Source organism: Periplaneta americana, chromosome 14 (assembly GCF_040183065.1).
Source record: "Periplaneta americana isolate PAMFEO1 chromosome 14, P.americana_PAMFEO1_priV1, whole genome shotgun sequence".
NCBI classification, from domain to species: domain Eukaryota; kingdom Metazoa; phylum Arthropoda; class Insecta; order Blattodea; family Blattidae; genus Periplaneta; species Periplaneta americana.
In genome coordinates, this window is record NC_091130.1 from 8,137,113 (window position 1) to 8,157,904 (window position 20,792).

The following is a 20,792-nucleotide window of genomic DNA, read 5'->3' on the forward strand; positions in this document are numbered from 1 at the left end:
ACACATAGAAGTTTATTAGTGGTCATTCGAAACTTTGGAAGTCCCTTTGTCAATTTCCGCAAACAGCATTTTCATCCATCAATTATTTGGCGAGTTATTAAACTTTCTTATAGGTAAATTTTGTCCCGGACACCCTGTATATGTGGGTCGGGATCAATGATTTAGGTTCACTATAGCCAAATGTTCACTATATCCAGAGCTGACTGTACAAGGAATTCAACTACTTAAATTTTGAGCATAATGTCACTGCATATTTTTAATTATAAAATCTCTTCATAGAAACTTGACGATTTTAGCACTCTTTCAGCATGTCATGAGTTGCAAAATGTTGAATGCAACAGATCTACAGCTAAGTATGAAACTGCATACATGTAATCTTTAAGGACCAATAAGGACTCCATTATTTAATGACTTTTAGGCCCGGTTGCAGAAACACTGATCAAAACATGATTGGCAATCAAGGAGGGTTTGATTGGCCATCAGTTCTATTTCTGTTGCAGAAAGAACAATCAGTGTTTGATCGGAGATCAGTCTTCCATCAGATCTGATCAACAGATTTTTGCTGGTTAAGTCACTGATCATCGATCAAGTAGGATATTTATGTTGTTCTGTTTATAATGCAGTTACTGTAATGTATATAGTAAATAGTTATAGCGTAACAATATTGTTTTCGACATAATGAATTCTTCTGACGAAGAAATTTTAGAATGAAAAAAATATTATTAAGAAGAAGGCGTTTCCGTGATAGACATGAATTGTTTTTATGTATAATGACAGAGAATTTGAGCAAAGATTTAGGTTAAGTAAGGATTCATGTGTTTTGTTACTTTCAAAAATTGAAACAAATATATGCAGACAGACAAATCGAAACCTTCCACTTTCTCCTATGAACCAAGTTCTAATAATGATGAGATTTTATGCTGTTGGAATTTTTCAGGCGGTCTTGGGTTATCTTGTTAGGGTCCACAAATCAACTATTTGCCGAGTAGTTAGGAATGTTACGTATGAAATTGCTTTGTTATGGCAGGGTCTCATAAATCCCCAAACTTCAAACAGGGAATGATTTGAAATCCAGAGAGAATTTTCAGCCATGTCAGGATTTCCAAGAGCAGCCTAATATTGGTTGTATAGACTGCTTACATCCCCATCCAATCACCTGGTTGAAATGATGCCGAACTTTATCGAAATAGAAAAGGTTTCTATTCTGTGAATATACAGGCAATATGTAGTCTACACCATCATTGAAATTCTGGAATGTTGTAGCCCGTTGGCAGGGTTCTACACATGACAACACAATATTTTTAAAGAGTAGGTTACGAGCTCCATTTATAAACAGAGAGATGGGAAATGGAATTATTTTGCGTTATGGAGGCTATGCATATTCCAATTTCTTGTCGACTCCCCTAGCAAATCCCACAACAGAAGCCCCCTCACGTTTATTTTTGTTTCACTATATTGTAGTCTATATACAAATAGAATCCGCCTGTTTCCTTTCTACAAAAAGCAACAAAACAGCAAAACATTCACTTGAACATTCATTTGTTTTCCCAGTCACCGCCACTTTATGCATTCGTTTCGCGACTTTTAAAGAGCATCAAATTGGCTATGGTTGCTAAATAGTGCTGTTGTCAAATGTATTTCTTCCTCAAATCAGCAATTAGTAAATTGAGACAAGTTGATTGGAGATTCACGTTTGTGCAACGCAATGAATAATCAAATAAATCAGACATCAACTGATTGGCGGTCAGGGACTGATTTGATTTGTGTTTCTGCAACCGGGCCTTAATCTGGAGGAGCAGGATATGGTGGATAAAATGGTAGGTTTTCTCTGAATACTTCCTGAATTTAAAAGAACCATTAAATAAATCTACCTGCTATCTGACATCACACAGGCTGGTGTACTTACTGTTATGTTATTGTAAGCGTTGCGTGATAGGAACTCGAGTAACTTTTCCTTGGCCTGCTTCTCGGCTAACCTTGCCTTGAGCAGCTCATCTTTGAGCCTGTCTGCTTCTGCTGCCCTCCTCTCTGACTCATCCACGAGGCGAGCGGTGAGCATCTCTGCTTCCCGTGTCTTACGCTCCAGATGTACCTTCTCCTCCTCAGTCTATGCAACAAACAAGTTTTTAAGGCAATCTTGCTATGCAACACTGCAGTCTACTGCCTTATTGTACTCACCCTCAGTATTTTTTATGCTCGACCATGCCGAAATGTAGTAATTATACACCTGGTAGCAGTCCTTTAATGGACTTCATTAAAGTACACCTATTCATTAAAGTTCAGGTGTTCCGCCAATCAGAAAGCAATATGAAAGCACAAGTATCGATTATTCTCGGATATGCAATCGAAAGACAACTAGTGAAATGTCACGGAGGCTGGAAATCCAATACTGTCGCAGAAGGTTATGTTCTGTTACTATAATAATTAGCGTTAATTGTAAATAATATTCAAATAAATTCAATTCGTCTCGTTTTTCAATGTCTAAACCAATTTCAAGGTTATATCAAGGTTAATGTTTATTTTACTCTCTAGATTATATCAAGGTCAATGACATTCGTTTCTCGGAAAAAATCAATACTTTCGCGTCTGCGCACATCGCACAATTTACGAGATATTGCACAAGGTCAGTTCCGCTCCCCAGTCAGATAAGAATAATATGAATACTTATGAATAATTTCAAGTTAGAAATATGGTCGAGCATAAAAAGTCGTATGAAACTTGCCTATAATGGTAATTAAGATGCTCGTATGAAAATTATGAAACTCGCTTGTGCTCGTTTCATAAACATACTCACGTCTTAATTAATACCATTATAGGCTCGTTGCATAATGTACTATTAAATATTTCTTGCTTTGGTCATAATAGAACTCTGCAGTTGCATAATATTGCAGAATCCTGTCTCCAAAGCAAGAAATTTTGACAAAAAATTATATAGGGAAAGGATTACTTTACATGTCACAAATCTACAAAGTGTGGTTTCAGACTTATTTTGCTTCTGAAAGAAGCAGTGCTAAGCAGGGCTCGAAATGGGCCAGAGTGGACTGGATTCGTGAATTTCAGGAACCTTTCTGTTCTGTCTCGTAAGAAATGGCTATTTCCATTCTGAATCCTTTTAATTTGGCATTAATTAGAGGCCTATATGATACTCGAATACATTTTTCAGTTAAGGGGTGTTGTACTTCAGTCAACTGTCCGAAGACCAACAAGGCATCACTTATGAGGCAACTAGGCCAAGAGATAATGGGGTTAGGGTAGCCTGTTCCTTTCCTACTTCATTGCATACATCACTGACAAGCTACATATTACACTAATCAGACTTCAGATGCATACAAACAATTGTTCCTCCTCTGACACATATCGTCAGGTGAGATGTACTGCTTGATAATAGAGGTACAATCAGCCAGTGCCTCAATCAGAGAAACTTAAGGGGGGTGATGAGTGAATTTTTTTTTTTCAAGCTACGTCCTTGAATTTTTGTACACATAATCATGATGTGGTGAAGTTTCATTTTTTGTGAGTCAATTAGTTTCTGAGTTAGCAAAAATATTTTGAAAAATTTGCATATTTCAAAATTAAATGTGTCACTCATTTTTTAGTAAAATGTCTGACATTTTTTTTTTTTTTGCAAGATCAGTGACATATTTAGAAAAACATCACACATTAATTTTCCTATATTTTTACTACAAAAGGGGAAAGAAATTTTTATAACCACTACATACCTAATAATTGAAATTTTCCATTGCCATTATAAATATTCCATTTTTTTATTTAAGAAAGCATTAATTTAATCATAAAACCCATGCTCTATTTTGTTAACCATAGTGTATAGAATGGGCAGTAAAAATTTCATGTTCCTAGCATCAAACTTGTAATAGTATTTATACTTCGAACCTGATGAAATGTGCTGAAAAAAAAAAAAGTGTGAGAAAACAGCTTGTAAAATCTGCATGGAATTAAAATTCAAGGGTGCAGTCATTTATATATTGCGTAATTTTTATGCTTTTGAGTGCCGAAGAACATTGAAAATTTTGCTCAACATATGAATAAGAGATTGCTGATTCATTTTTCACAAGAAAACGAAAATGCGATTTTTGACTGAAAATGACCAAATTTTCACCCGTCTCCCTCTTAAGTGAGAATTAAATTCTTAAAAATACTGACAACACTGTCAGTGCTGATTTATTGCATTTGTATTAGATTACGGAAAGAAAAGAAACATGTACTGGACACCAGGGATTTACAAGATTCCATGTGAGTGCGGCGAAGTATACATAGGGCAAACTGGCCGCACAAAAGAAGACAGAATCAAAGAACATAAGAGGAACCTGAGGCTGTATTACCCGGAAAAATCTGCAGTGGCGCAACACAGCATAGAAAAGGAGCATAAAATATAGGGTGTCCACCATGAACCTGACACATTTGAAATTGCTGTATAATTCATACTGCTTGGTGCAAAAAGAAAAGAATGTATGCAATATCAAGAGCAACTCACCAAGTTTTATTAAAAAAATCAGTACACCTCAACATGAGATCCTCTCGTTGCACAAAGAACATCTAGCCTGAATTCAATTTCCTGCTAGGTCTTCTGAAGCATCTCGGCCGTAACGGAATTGATGGCATCTCTTATGCGGCCGCGTAGCTGTTGAAGATCACGAATTTTGTGGCCTGTATACACTTTGTTCTTGACATATCCCCACAAGAAAAAGTCTAGAGGGGTAATATCCGGTGATCGAGGTGGCCAACTTGCGGTCCATCACGCCCAATCCAGCGACCGGGAAATTGTGTGTCGAGAAATTCTCGAACGATCAGGCTCCAATGTGGTGGGGCGCCGTCCTGTTGAAAGATGACGTTCAGCTACAAATGCATTAACTGAGGCACAACAAATTGATCCAACATGTCGAGGTAGGTATTGCGTGTAACTGTTTGTTCTGCAAAGAAAAAGGGGCCGATGATCAAATTGTGCATCAATCCACACCACACATTTAATTTCACTTGCGTGGACTTCGTTCATACGCCTGTCTCACTGCTGCTACACGCTCCTCTGATACGCGCACATTACTGCCACCATGCAATTTCACCACACTTCCCGTTGCTGTTTCCATGTCTTAATGGTGTTCCGTGTTGGTGGGTCCTTCTGGAACACGCGCCGAAAGTTGCGTTGCACTTGAATCACCGAATTTGTTTCAGCATACCACCAGATCGCTTGTGCTCGCTCTTGCGCTGTCGCCATTTTGACTTAAGCTACCACAGCGCCATGTACAACCTCTCGCGCAGGTTTTTAAAAATAGCCAACGAAATTTCCACAGTTTCTCTACATATTGCAATGCATGTTACCAAGTTATTTCCATTCATTGATTTTTGGCAGCCAAATGAAATGTGTCAGGTTCATGGTGGACACAGTGTACTATTTGACCACACCAAGGTCATTAACATATCAAGCCACTACTGGGAACGTACAATCAAGGAGGCCATAGAGATTAAGCTGGAGAAAAACAACTTTAACAGGGACAGTGGACTACAGCTCAGTCAGGCATGGACACCGGCCTTGGACCAGCTTAGGCCCCCTTACAATCAAGGTCACGAAGATCACGGACCGAGGACGGCAACCGATTCCAACCGGCGGAACAGGGCTCGCCGCCCGCTTAACTTCACACAGGAATCCCGGGAGGGGTGGAGCTTATGAGGAATGACAATTCCCGGCCCCGGACTGACCGATCCGCCAACCAATCCCGTTTCACCTGAGACAGCCTAACATCTATATAACCTTCGACTTTCTGTTTGGACATCACTTCCCTGAAGATGGCTGCAGAGATAGCAGTCGAAAGCTTGGAGCATTCCAAAATCCTAACTCGGCTGATATCCCGTGAAAACATATTAGCGGATGTACTGGAAAGCAAGATGGGAACAACTACAGAAAACATCAGAGACAGTGTTGGACTGTTACCTTCATGGCCCCTAGCCTGAGCCGCGTTATTTCCTGCTCTGCCTCAGCAGCCTTCTGGCTCAACAACATGGCTTCCTCCTCTGCTACTCGAGATTTCTCTGCCAGCAGATCAGCTGTTTCCTCCGATCGTCTCTGCAAACAATTTCATAACTTGGTTATGTCATCTAAATCCAGAGGCAGCTTTTAAATAAAGTCAGATATATGGCTCTATGCATCTTGTATGAAGTTCAAGAATTCTTTTGCAGTAGTTTAAGAAATACCTTATTTTATCCCATGTGCATATCTCTACACTGTCTATACTAGAAACAAAATCCACAAATGTCACGAAAACACGAATATCATCAGAGATTTCACTTCCATCATGTCACCTTATAGCTAGTCCATATGCACCACAAAATTTGGTATGATCAATTCTTTGGTCGGCGGGAAAAGGATTTTTCTGTTGTACCTAATCACATAAGTCTTAATATTTTTTATCCATGACCATAACGAAAAACATGCCTTTACTAAATACTTTTGCGTTTGTAAAGTAGACTTTTATTCAACATTACTTTATTTCACTAGTGAGATAAAGACTTTACCTCACAGTTTGAACTTTATCTCACAGTTCATTAGTATTTTCCTAGTACCCGGGCACACACGTATACTTTTCCATTCAACTATTACTCAAGAAGTTAATATATTAGTTACTAGATGTCACTACCTCTACTTCTTTATTACCATTTCTTAAATATACATACACTCAATCTCCTTCTCTTTTCTCTATCTGCTACGTCGTAATTTGTACATTACATCCATATCTAATATGCATCTTTTTTAAATTTCGTAATAATTTACCTTTTGGGATGCGAGGAGACTTGAACATACGAAGTTGGGTTTATAGGATTTTAAAACAACACGCGTTAGCCAAATGAGCTAATCAGACACGATGATTAATTAAGTTTTAATATTCCTCTTAAGTTTACAGAAGTAAAATGTGAAATTATTTTAATCACATTAGTTCCGTGAACACTTCTAAATAATCCCTGAAACTTCAAAAAGACGAAAATACACGTTTAAAGTGAAAAAATATATATTAAAATTATATAATTAATTATAATTTGTTATTTATCCAACGCCTTAGATACCATTCTTTACTAATCATGGCCTCCTACATCCTGACCTACCTAGTACACATATTGATTCTAAAATCCATGCCATGGTATGTGATTACATGAGGACTTATTTTCAACATATTTTCTTTTATAAAACATAATTTTTCGTTATGGTCATGGATAAAATTACGTATGGTACTTGTGAGCGTGATCTTTATTGCACTCATGTAATTTAAGCACGAGGCTGACGCCTCGTGCTTAAATCTTTCCACACGTGCAATAAAGATGCACTTACCTCACAAGTACCATAAATAACTATTTTCTAATTTTTTAAATAAATTTTCCTGTATTCTAAATTGAAAAAGGTCTTACTTTAACATACATGAATTTCATTATTATACTTATATTCAGTTAAAAATAAATTAAAAAGAAAGTCTCTCCTGAAAAATTATTATTTTTTGACCTAAGTGCCTTTTCCCGCCGACCAAAGAATTATTCTAGAAAGTGCATGCTTATTTCTTACTACTTGGTTGTGTTTTAAATTTTCATCATTATAGGGAAGACGGTGGACAAAGACTAATTGAGATTTCCCAGTCTCTGATCAGGTCAAAAACCCTGATAGAACTGATATTTAACTCTTGCGGTGAATTTCGGTGAAGTCCGGAGAGCCTAATTAGTCAAATCCACTCTCCTCACCTCAAAGCTGAGGTCCCCTGGGATCTTTTAAGATGCAAAAAAGAGAGTGGTGTGTGAAAAGCAACGGGACGCTACTGCATTTACCCTTCCCAAGAAAAACTGCAAATATGGCATAATGAGTGTTCAGGTCAGATGAAGATATCAGATGATAGACGACATTAAGATATGTGGATCATATGCGGAGACTAAGAGGAAGGCAGAAAATAGGAAAGATTGGAGAAAGCTGGGTTTGCAGTGAAAGACCTGCCCTTGGGCAGAACAAATATGTATGTATGTATGTATGTTTAGGGATGGCTGCATAATATTGCATTGTCGGCCTGGGTAGCGCAGTCAGTATAGCACTGGCCTTCTGTGCTCGAGGTTCCAGGTTCGATCCCAGCCCAGGTCGATGGCATTTAAGTGTGCTTAAATGCGACAGGCTCATGTCAGTAATTAACTGCTAATCTTTCCTATTTTCTGCCTTCCTCTTTGTCTCCGCATATTATCCATATATTTTAATTTTGTCTATCATTTCATATCTTCTTCTGCCCCAAACATATACATGTATTTGTAGTTAAATGTTATGTTTTATTTAATGATGCTCGCAACTGCAGAGATTATATCAGCGTCGCCGAATGTGCCGGAATTTTGTCCCGCAGGAGTTCTTTTACATGCCAGTAAATCTACTGACATGAGCCTGTCGCATTTAAGCATACTTATATGCCATCAACTTGGCCCGGGATCGAACCCGCAACCTTGGGCATAGAAGGCCAGCGCTATAGCAACTTGCCAACCAGATCGACTGTATTTGTAGTTATTTAGTATTAAACACTAATTTGATTAGTAGATGAATTGTTCCATATTATGACCAGATTCTTCTCGATATTTTGTAATCTCTCTCTTCTCCTCGATTTTTGCCACTGAATTTTTGGAAAAAGGAGAGTGGAGATATTATGCGAGTAAATAGGGTGTTAATAAAGTTGAACATAATGCAACTAGTATTGACAGAAAGGAAAACTCACTCAGTTTCTTTGGCTGTCCTATCCTGGCGGACGACAGTGTAACCAATGCAGAGTGAGTTTACTTTCCAAAGCAAACATCTCACAAGATACATTCAGTAGATTTTGCACAATAAATTACTTAAATCGGAAATATCATTTTCAAGTCCTCTGTATTTCTATATGTATCAAAACAGTAAAAATTTACCTTATGGAGTGGTTTCATTTATTTATTTATTTTATTGGGTTATTTTACGACGCTGTATCAACATCCAGGTTATTTAGTGTCTGAATGAAATGAAGGTGATAATGCCGGTGAAATGAGTCCGGGGTCCAGCACCGAAAGTTACCCAGCATTTCCTCGTATTGGGTTGAGGGAAAACCCGGAAAAAGCCTCAACCAGGTAACTTGCCCTGACCGGGATTCGAACCCGAGCCAACTGGTTTCGCGGCCAGACACGCTGACCGTTACTCCACAGGTGTGGACAGTTTCATTTATGGCTAAGCTAAAATCAAAAGGAGAAGACAGGTATTAATCCATTCTTAGACAAACTAGAATACCTACACTTTCCAAAATGCTGCCCAGTCTACTCACCAGAGCTTCGTTGGCCAATCGGATCTCCTCCTGATACTGCATCAGTCTCTGCTCCATGGCTGCCTTCTCCCGCTCCGCAGTCTCCCGTAGCTGCTTTTCTCTTGCCAACTTGTTCCGCTCAATCTGACGTCTTACACATGATTGAAATTAAAATATATTAATATAAACCACTCAAGAAAATATAGGTATGAATCTAAGTGGAAAAAAAGTGAACTGAGAATAGATAAAAATTACATTGTTGTAAATTTCATATTTAAAATCATATGAAATTTACAATAATGTAATTATTAAAATCATGGCTGCAAAAGGGTATCTGTCGGATACAGGGGGGAGAACCATTAATCCTTCCCATTGAAGGCTTTAAGGAACCAACCTGGACAAATACCCAATGTCCCATCCCTACCTTCCCGTGGTGCAGCTGTTAGTAAGCACAATTTTACAAACTGAACTAAAGGGAGGGGCTACTCATCAATTAGCACTGGTCAGCTTGATGAGTTAATGACTGAATCTGGTATAATTTTCCTCTATTCAATACCTAATTCCCTCTTTACCCTTCCTATCCAGTCCTCTGACTGAACTCTTACTTTCTTCGACCCTGACGGCATTAGAGCATTCGAGGCCTAGGGGTTCATTTCCCTTTCCTTCCTCCCCTTTCTACTTTTCTGTTCCTAGTGCTGACCTGCTATGGCACTAAAATCGTCCTCCAGTGGCTTAAGGAGGGAAAGCTGGTGATCAACAAGATCTCCCAGCTAGGTCCAATGGACCCTCGACCAGCAGCAGGTGTGGTCCTCCAGACATTCTGGGGGTTGTGTGTGAATGAAGTAGCCACCAAAACGTTAAAATATGGTGTTCACTTAAATCGGCTACAACTTGCCATTTTCACAGAAATGTATTCTGAACACCTCAAAATCTGTGCTTCAGTGGCTGGCCATGATAATATCTTTGAAAAATATTGGAGTGCAAGAGGTCAAATGACTTTATTGTCAAATGCCTGGCATTAGAAAACAACAACAACATATTCAAAATCATTTAAAAGCATAATTATGACTAAAAGCCAGATGAATGAGACAAAGAAAAATATTAATATAGCGTACTCAAGCGACTGCAAAGGAAAGGCAGTTTTATTTTATTTTTTTTATTTTACTCGGTTATTTTACGACACTGTATCAACATCTACGTTATTTAGCGTCTGAATGAAATGAAGGTGATAATGCCGGTGAAATGAGTCCGGGGTCCAGCACCGAAAGTTACTCAGCATTTGCTCGTATTGGGTTGAGGGAAAACCCTGGAAAAAAACCTCAACCAGGTAACTTGCCCTGATCGGGATTCGAACCCGGGCCACCTGGTTTCGCGGCCAGACGCGAAAGGCAGTTCAGGAGAGCGAAACAGAAATGGGAAGATAAGATCAGAAGGTAACTGGGGGGCTGTAAGTGAAGATGTAAATGAATATAATGCATTCAGAATAGGGTCCAGTAGTGAGCTTACGTGAGGGTGACTTGGCTTGGCTGTCTGAAAGTCAGACCCAATACAGATCCATATAATTAGACTTACAGTGCCCATTATTCACCCGGTACAGAATCAACCATAAGTAATATCAATTTCAGGGGGTTATTCTTTGAGATATTTCAAACAAAAAAAAAAAGGCGTACTCAAACCAAGAAATGGATTCGGAACACCTCAAAATCTGTGCTTCAGTGGCTGACCATGATAATATCTTTGAAAAATATTGGAGTGCAAGAGGTCAAATGACTTTGTTGTCAAACGCCTGGCATTAGAAAACAACAACAACAACAAAAAAGGCGTAATGCAATTTTACTCGTTTTTGCTTCCTTTTCGAGAAAAAATGATTTTATATGAAACATTTCATGGCGTATTTTGGAAAACTACCATACTGAATTAATTCCCAATATGCTCAGCTAATTTAAGAGAGCAGTGTATTATGATAATAATAATCTGTATAGGAAAAACGAGATTTAATTTTAGAAAATAAATAGTTTCATATTAAAAGTCAGGAGTTACGTATTTAAATACAGGGTTGCCAGATTCTCTCGTCAGGGCTCTTGGACAGCTGGTGTTACTGCATATCTTAACGTGACTAGCCTACACATTTGAATTAATTCAACTTATAATACTTACTTACTGGCTTTTAAGGAACCCGGAGGATCATTGCCGCCCTCACATAAGCCCGCCACTGGTCCCTATCCTGAGCAAGATTAATCCAGTCTCTATCATCATATCCCACCTCCCTCAAATCCATTTTAATATTATCTTCCCATCTACGTCTCGGCCTCCCTAAAGGCCTTTTTCCCTCCGGCCTCCCAACTAACACTCTATATGCATTTCTGGATTCGCCCATAAGTGCTACATGCCCTGCCCATCTCAAACGTCTGGATTGATTTAATGTTCCTAATTATGTCAGGTGAAGAATACAATGCGTGCAGTTCTGTGTTGTGTAACTTTCTCCATTCTCCTGTAACGTCATCCCTCTTAGTCCTAAATATTTTCCTAAGCACCTTATTCTCAAACACCCTTAACCTACATTCCTCTCTCAAAGTGAGAGTCCAAGTTTCACAACCATAAAGAACAACCGGTAATATAACTGTTTTATAAATTCTAACTTTCAGATTTTTTGACAACAGACTGGATGATAAAAGCTTCTCAACCGAATAATAACAGGCATTTCCCACATTTATTCTGTGTTTAATTTCCTCCTGTGTATCATTTATATTTGTTACTGTTGCTCCAAGATATTTGAACTTCTCCACCTCTTCAAAAGATAAATTCGTTTTATGTATTTCAAGTAGTTATATAGAACCTAAACTTTTAATCTTGTTACATTTTTGCTAGATTATGAAATTTCCTTTGAATTATTGATAAAGACCGAAAAACTAATGTCATATTACAGCCTGACCTATACAGAAAAAATGTATGATACAATATTTAAATACTATCAATAATAAGTCAACTTCCAAAGGGAGTAAAGAATAAAGATACTGAGTAGGAAGCACCAGGTGGCATTGACGACGATGTTGACCATAAGTTGGACAGGGTCTTGAAAAAAATGAATAAGGAATTTTAAAAATAATTTTATAGAAATAAAGAAAAAAATTGTATTCGTCTTTTTCACATTCCAGGAGAAATATAACTCAATTCAGGACACATGATAAACCATGAAAATCCAGAACAATCCTGGGAAATCTAGGACATCTGGCAACCCTGTTTAAATGGCTATTCAACGTATAAAAATCTCATTTTAAAATATATATATTATCTTGTTCTCACCTCGACTTCTCTTCCTTGGCCTGCGCTTTCATCTGCTGAACCTCCATGGAGTCTGGCTTGCGTCTTCTCATGAAAAGGTCGTGGTTACCAATGCATAAGTCCAAAATCTGTAACACAACAGTGTATACACACTAATCACCATGTGTTATATTACTCTTCTGTACTGTAACCAAATACTTTACTATAATAATACCGGACAGCTAGCAGTTTTACGTGCGAACGACGCTGGTGCTGCTACCTACCTGCCGGGATGGAGATACTCGCAAAACAAGCTGTAATCAACTGCAATGTATATTGTTGCTGGGCTAGTTAATTTGTTAATAGTTTTATGAATTAGTACTAGTGTTAAAATGTCAGGGTGTATATGTGCTGTTTATGTGACAATTGCAGCATTACAAATTGCTCCAAATCGTACTTTCGATTTCCGATAGTTCATAAAACACGAGTCAACAACATTCTTTAGTAGGCCTAATTCCTTCGTCTTTGTGTTGATAGAAAAATACAAATTAGTTTTTTTTATTTAGACCTAATAAATAAATAGAAGTTAAAATGTATTGGATTTTAAGGTTTTATCAAATTAAGTTATATTGTTGTCCACATGCCTTTACTAATTGTTACAAGCATCAGATTACTATCAATTTTATCTTTGCAGTTGTCAGCAATGCGTATATAAAACATTATTATAAATTCATTCCTAACATCAGATTGATTTTGTCTCGGTAAACCAAAGAAAAAATATGTAACAATTAATTACGGAAAGTAATATGAAGTATGCAATATTTCTCATAACATGCAGCTTTGATATCAGATAATAATTTTACATTAAATATTATTCAAATTTCTTAAGTGTTTCATATATAATTCCACATTAGTAACTCACGTTTTAAACAATAGTCCGAATCTCGCTATGTTAATATTTGTATATGTGGACGTAATTCCATCCCTCTGCGCTAGATGTCAGGTCCGCGATTTTTCGCACTCATGTCAATGCTGCTAGTATACAGCTGTCTGGTATTATTATAGTAAAGTATTTGCTAATATATCAATGTGCATGACTTGCTCAAAAAAAAAATGGGGTACTTCACTTTCAATACACTTTTCTGTTCCCTTTTTTAAATTTGTGCGGAATGGAATACAAATTCCGTTAAGCGTAACTTCACAATAAAATATTATATCACCCAAAATTTGTTAGTTGTGCTATATTGTAAAACTCAGTAACTTTGTATCTTTAATTCTACACATTCAAAAGGTGGCTGGTGACTATTCAGTCTGTTGTTATTCATAACTGTCACGTCAGACACCCCTAAAGCCATTTAAATAGAAAACGTATTATCAGATATTAGTATCCAATCAATAGACAGCCTTCATATTATAGCATTCAACCGCGTAATGGAATGAGCTGATGATAAGAATGAATTGCTTCTGAACAAAACAAAAAGAAGTAATGATGACATTTAAAAATGAAGGAAGACGGGACACCACAGTAAGAATTTTTTATGGGAATTGCTCCTGAACAAAACAAAAACAGTAAGATGACATTTAAAAATGAAGGAAGACAGGACACCACAGCAAGAATTTTTTATGGGAATTGTTCCTGAACAAAACAAAAACAGTAAGATGACATTTAAAAATGAAGGAAGACGGACACCACAGTAAGAATTTTTTATGGGAATTGCTCTTGAACAAAACAAAAACAGTAAGATGACATTTAAAAATGAAGGAAGACGGACACAAAAGGAAGAATTTTCTATGGGAATTGTTCCTGAACAAAACAAAAACAGTAAGATGACATTTAAAAATGAAGGAAGACAGGACACCACAGCAAGAATATTTTATGGGAATTGTTCCTGAACAAAACAAAAACAGTAAGATGACATTTAAAAATGAAGGAAGACGGACACCAGAGCAAGAATTTTTTATGGGAATTGCTCTTGAACAAAACAAAAACAGTATGATGACATTTAAAAATGAAGGAAGACGGGACACCACAGCAAGAATTTTTTATGGGAATTGTTCCTGAACAAAACAAAAACAGTAAGATGACATTTAAAAATGAAGGAAGACAGGACACCACAGCATGAATTTTTCATGGGAATTGCTCTTGAACAAAACAAAAACCGTAAGATGACATTTAAAAATGAAGGAAGACGGGACACCACAGCAAGAATTTTTTATGGGAATTGCTCTTGAACAAAACAAAAACAGTAAGATGACATTTAAAAATGAAGGAAGACGGGACACCACAGCAAGAATTTTTTATGGAAATTGTTCCTGAACAAAACAAAAACAGTAAGATGACATTTAAAAATGAAGGAAGACAGGACACCACAGCATGAATTTTTTATGGGAATTGCTCTTGAACAAAACAAAAACAGTAAGACGACATTTAAAAATGAAGGAAGACACACAGCATGAATTTTTTATGGGAATTGCTCTTGAACAAAACAAAAACAGTAAGATGACATTTAAAAATGAAGGAAGACAGGACACCACAGCATGAATTTTTTATGGGAATTGATCTTGAACAAAACAAAAACAGTAAGATGACATTTAAAAATGAAGGAAGACGGGACACCACAGCAAGATTTTTTTATGGGAATTGTTCCTGAACAAAACAAAAACAGTAAGATGACATTTAAAAATGAAGGAAGACAGGACACCACAGCATGAATTTTTCATGGGAATTGCTCTTGAACAAAACAAAAACAGTAAGATGACATTTAAAAATGAAGGAAGACGGGACACCACAGCAAGAATTTTTTATGGGAATTGTTCCTGAACAAAACAAAAACAGTAAGATGACATTTAAAAATGAAGGAAGACAGGACACCACAGTATGAATTTTTTATGGGAATTGCTCTTGAACAAAACAAAAACAGTAAGATGACATTTAAAAATGAAGGAAGACGGGACACCACAGCAAGAATTTTTTATGGGAATTGTTCCTGAACAAAACAAAAACAGTAAGATGACATTTAAAAATGAAGGAAGACAGGACACCACAGCATGAATTTTTTATGGGAATTGTTCCTGAACAAAACAAAAACAGTAAGATGACATTTAAAAATGAAGGAAGACAGGACACCACAGCATGAATTTTTTATGGGAATTGCTCTTGAACAAAACAAAAACAGTAAGATGACATTTAAAAATGAAGGAAGACAGGACACCAAAGAAAGAATTTCCTACAGGAAACCTATTTCACAGGTATCTAACTTGAGAAACAAATAGATGCACCTTCACATACCATATTAAAGAAAGCAGCATCAGCTGTAATAGCTTTGTATAAAATAAAGAATATCACCCAGATATCACTAATGACTGCTGTAAACCTTTTTAATCTGAATATCATGGCAATCTGGGCATATGGATTACAAATTATTAGGAACTACCTAACAAAAAGGAATTTCATGTATATAGAGAGGGTCAAGACTACACTTTTTAAAAGAGCAATGGGCCTATCTAAATATATCCCCTCACAAATGGCATACCTACTACTGAGAGAAGTATTTGCTACAGAAGGCATACACAAACACCTGTTACTTCCAACAACTGAAGCTTACCTGCATTTGCTAAGATAGCTACAAGCAAAGAGAGAAGAAATATGGCTAGAATTATGTAGTACTGACATGACTAATACAGAATGGATAAAGAGTAGTAAAAAAAGTATTCAATATTTTTGAGAGGCAGTAGTGTTCATTAAAGCAAGAAAATAAATTCTAATAAACAGGGTCCTGAAATTAATACCTTCCGAGATACGGGTACTTGTTCATCAACATCATGGGAGATGCTCAATGTGATTTCCATTTAAAAAAAACTCCAAATTCTGATAGGTGGTAGTATTCATTGAATAAAATCTAATAAATAAGGTTAAAAAATTAAATGTTGTTGTTTTCTAATGCCAGGTGTTTGACAATAAAGTCATTTGATCTCTTGCACTCCAATATTTTTCAAAGATATTATCATGGTCAGCCACTGAAGCACAGATTTTGAGGTGTTCCGAATACATTTCTTGGTTTGAGTTGCACAATGGGCAGTTAGGGGACTGATATATTCCAATTCTATGCAGGTGTTTGGCCAAACAATCATGGCCTGTTGCCAATCTAAATGCAGCTACAGACGATTTTCGTGGTAAATCAGGAATTAACTGTGGATTATGATGCAGAGAGTTCCATTTTTTCCCTTGGGATTGAGTTATCAAATTTTGTTTGTTGAAGTCTAAGTATGTAGATTTAATAAATCTCTTCATAGAGTAATACGCAGATTTAGTAACAGGTCTGTAAGTAGCAGTGCTGCCCTTCTTTGCTAAAGCATCCGCATTCTCGTTTCCCAGGATTCCACAATGGGATGGTATCCATTGGAATACAATTCTTTTATTGAGTGATATTAATTGAGAGAGCATTTTAGTTATTTCTGCTGTTTGAGATGAAGATGTGTATATTTTGTACGAAACAGGGGTTCTGAAATTGACAATGTAGGAACAGTATATCTGCTAATGTGAGCTCTTTGCTTTTTTTTTTTATTGGGTATACGGTATCCTATCAAAAATTGCAGTAAACAAAAGGGTAACAGGGTGTGCACCAATTTCAAAGCCATCACGTATAAAATTTTATTTTAGGACCCCTTCTTATTAGACTTTTTTTTTCTTGTTTTTGATGGAAATCACATGGAGCACCTCCTAGGATGTTGATGAACAAAAAATATATATATATATATATATTTTGAGAATATTGCATTTTAAAGCTTCACGTTGCTGTGAAAAATTCAATTCAACACAGTCTAATTTGAAACTTGTAGTATATAAAATATCATTAACAGAATTTGGAGTGATTTCAATGATCACATTGCTTTTTCACAGCAACATGCTTTAAAATGCAGTTTTCGTAAAACTTTAAATTTTGAGTTGGTTTTCTCTTCAACTGGCAAAAAATTAGGGGGAAGGGTCTTGTATGTGATAGGGTCATATTTGGAGTAAATACAGCAAGTAATTACTCTGTTCTCTCCTCAGAAAATTCTGATAATACATCAGTACAATTTCTGCAACTCATACGCATGCCAAACTAAACTCTTTTGAAATATATCAGTGCTAAAATTTCATAAAAATCCAAAAAAATGTTACTGTAAATTCTGTTTATAGGTCTGATGTATAAACTGCCTTCAAATTCTTCAAGATAAGGAGATTATAGCAACAGAAATGTAGTTTCTAAGGTGACGGAGAGATTATACCTGCTTCACCACAAACATTAAGAGTTGTGAAATACTGAAACCTGAAGAACATCACACTTATTATATGGGACAGAATGATTGTAACCAGTATTCCTTAAACACACTTTCACTTGCGTACTACATAGTAACAAGGAAGAAGTACACTGGAAGAATAATAGTACATTATGCAACGAGCCTATAATAGTAATAATTAAGACGCGAGTATGTTTATGAAATGAGTGCAAGCGAGTTTCACAATTTTCATACGAGCATCTTAATTACCATTATAGTCAAGTTTCATACGACTTTTTATGCTCGACCATATTTCTAACTTGAAATTATTCATAAGTATTCATGTTATTGTTATTATTGTTATCTAAGTGAGGAGCGGAACTGACCTTGTGAAATAGCTTACCTCGTGAATTGTGAGATGTGCGTAGACGCGAAAGTATTGATTTTTACCGAGAAACAGATGTCGACGACCTTGATATATTCTAGAGAGTAAAAGAAACATTAATCTTGATATAGCCTTGAAATTGAATTATACATTGGAAAACGAGATGACAAATTGAATTTATTTGAATATTATTTACAATTAACGCTAATTATTATAGTAACAGAACATAACCTTCTGTGACAGTATTGGATTTCCAGCCTCCGTGACGTTTTGCTAGTTGTCTTTTGATTGCATATCCGAGAATAATCGATACTTCCGCTTTCATATTGCTTTCTGATTGGTGGAAAACCTGAACTTTAATGAATAAGTGTACTTTAATGAGGTCCATTAAAAGGCTGCTACCAGGTGTATAATTACTACATTTCGGCATGGTCGAGCATAAAAAAGCTTATTTATTTATTTATTTATGTAATGAGACTAGCGTCAAATGCTGTACCTATTTCATTTATCAACAGACAGAAGTCCTGAACTAAGTTACAAGTACTCACCAGCTTGTTCATGCGAACTTTCTGCGAGAAGAAGACAAAGTTCGGTGATGATTTCTCCACTGGCTTGATGATGAACTTCTTGTCATCGAAGCTGATGTGTCTGATCTCAGACCATGTGAAGGTAGTTTTGGGCGTCAGTTTGTTTTCCTTCTCATAGATATTGAGTCCTAGCGCAGTGACACCTAGCCACAGCTCTGTGTCCTTTTTATTCTGTAATAAGCAAAACATTCTTTCTGAATCACAGATTCCTGTGTGTTCTGTTCTTAACATTCTATTACAGTGACATAGTCTACTGAATGACAATGCATTTTGTAACAACGCCAAGTAATCTCCACAATTAAACTTCCAAGTGTGTAAGTGAAATTTTCTTCCCTTTTCCTCCAGTCTCTACCGTGACTCTGACAATAGTTTCTATGCCAATGACTGTCTGTCTCTGTGAAGTATTATAAATATGGTTCTAAAAAGTTTGAAGTTCTGCAACTTCTTGCCAAGCAGTGAGTTGCAGTTGTAAACTCCTCTACCAATAAAATTACGCAACTACAGTGAAACTTCCCTTAACGGACACTTCCCAATAGTGAACTCCTCTCAATAGCGGACATTTTAAAATTCCCTGCAAAATAACATTGGCCCTTATGATAAAATTCTTCCAAATAGCGGACATTCTCAATAACGGACGCGCACACTGAAATGTATCTCCCAGCAACAATTAAAACTTCCAAATAACGGACAGCGTGAAAGAAAAAAAGAAAAAGACAGTTGTAAATTAAACGGAATTCTTTGCAACAATCATTATCGTGCATTTGAACGTTCTTTAAGGTAAGCAGCACAGTTGTTAGTTGTGATACTGTACGTGAGCAGTCCGTACTCTCTTAGTTTGTCAAGTTGAGTGTTCGGAAGTAGTCACATTAAAAATGTCACAAAAACATAAACGTTTGTCACTAAAAGATAAAGTGGAAATTGTAAAGCATAATGAGAAGGAGAAATTAAGTGTTCGTGAGCTGGCCACAAAGTTTAATGTGGGAAAAACTCAGGTTAGTGAAATTTTGAAAAACAAGGATGTTATTTTAAAATCATACACTGAGAATGCAATTCTAGATTTCTTTGTGTGAGGTGGAGTGGTACAGTGACTGATGTTTATTTCATTTACAAAACATTTACTGGTACGATTTCTCTTTGGATGAATACTGTCTACTGTACTGTACTGTAAAATATAGTGTTGAATACGTATGAGAAATTTTAATGTACTGTATACATACTAACGATTTTCTAAATAGCGGACACTTCTCAATAATGGACATTTAATTTTTCCCCGGCGGTGTCCGCTATTGGGAAGTTTCACTGTACTACCAATTACACAGGCATTAAGTATCTGCCTACATTAGATTTTAAGCTTGCGTGCTAAATTAAAGTTTGCAATTGCACGTAGTTAAAATCCACAAAATATGGGTTGATGGACATAATATGAACTCATTCATTCTAATTATGCTGATGCCAGAACATGCAAAACACTGCAGATATTATTTATGTCCAATACAAGGTGTAAAACCTAAAACTTTTCTTCTAAATGTCCGTATAGTTTTTATGACAGTTCTGACTTACACAGAGCAGCTCTCTGCATTGCTTGACAGGCAAGTATAAGCAAGAAAAGCCCCACAAGCGACAAAAGCAAACTGATTACTCACGCTGATAGGGAAATAGTTAACACCGTACATGTCCAAATCTTGCGCAATCTTTAGATATTCCATCTCTGCCTCGTCTCGCGACATTCCTCTGTGATCTGCATACCAAATCTTGATGCGGTCTTCCCACATTTCGGGGGTCATCTGGTACTGATCAATCACCCTCTGTGGCAACAGGTCTTCACTCGCCAACATCCCTGGCTTGTACGTTGAATCATCATAGTCACCATACTAAAAGCATCAATTATACAGTGTAGCAGTCCTTCGAAAATAAAGTATGAAATACTTGAATTGTTCATTATGTAAACATTTTATACTAGTACAACTTTGTTAAATGGAGATTACAATGGTATAAAATCAAATTTTCACAATAAGC

The 20,792-nt window shown here is 36.6% G+C and overlaps 1 protein-coding gene across 1 annotated transcript in view; it reads right to left on the reverse strand.

Moving 5' to 3' along the window:
• Nucleotides 1-20,792, reverse strand: part of Mer (ezrin/radixin/moesin family protein merlin) — a 35,580-nt gene that overhangs the window by 10,240 nt on the left and 4,548 nt on the right. Inside the window, exons 4-9 of the mRNA XM_069844884.1 lie at nt 20,420-20,647; nt 18,738-18,947; nt 12,588-12,694; nt 9,306-9,435; nt 5,945-6,076; nt 1,907-2,107 (exon numbers count right to left, since the gene is read on the reverse strand). Of these exons, the coding sequence (XP_069700985.1) occupies nt 1,907-2,107; nt 5,945-6,076; nt 9,306-9,435; nt 12,588-12,694; nt 18,738-18,947; nt 20,420-20,647 (1,008 nt within the window). The remainder of the gene's footprint in view (nt 1-1,906; nt 2,108-5,944; nt 6,077-9,305; nt 9,436-12,587; nt 12,695-18,737; nt 18,948-20,419; nt 20,648-20,792) is intronic.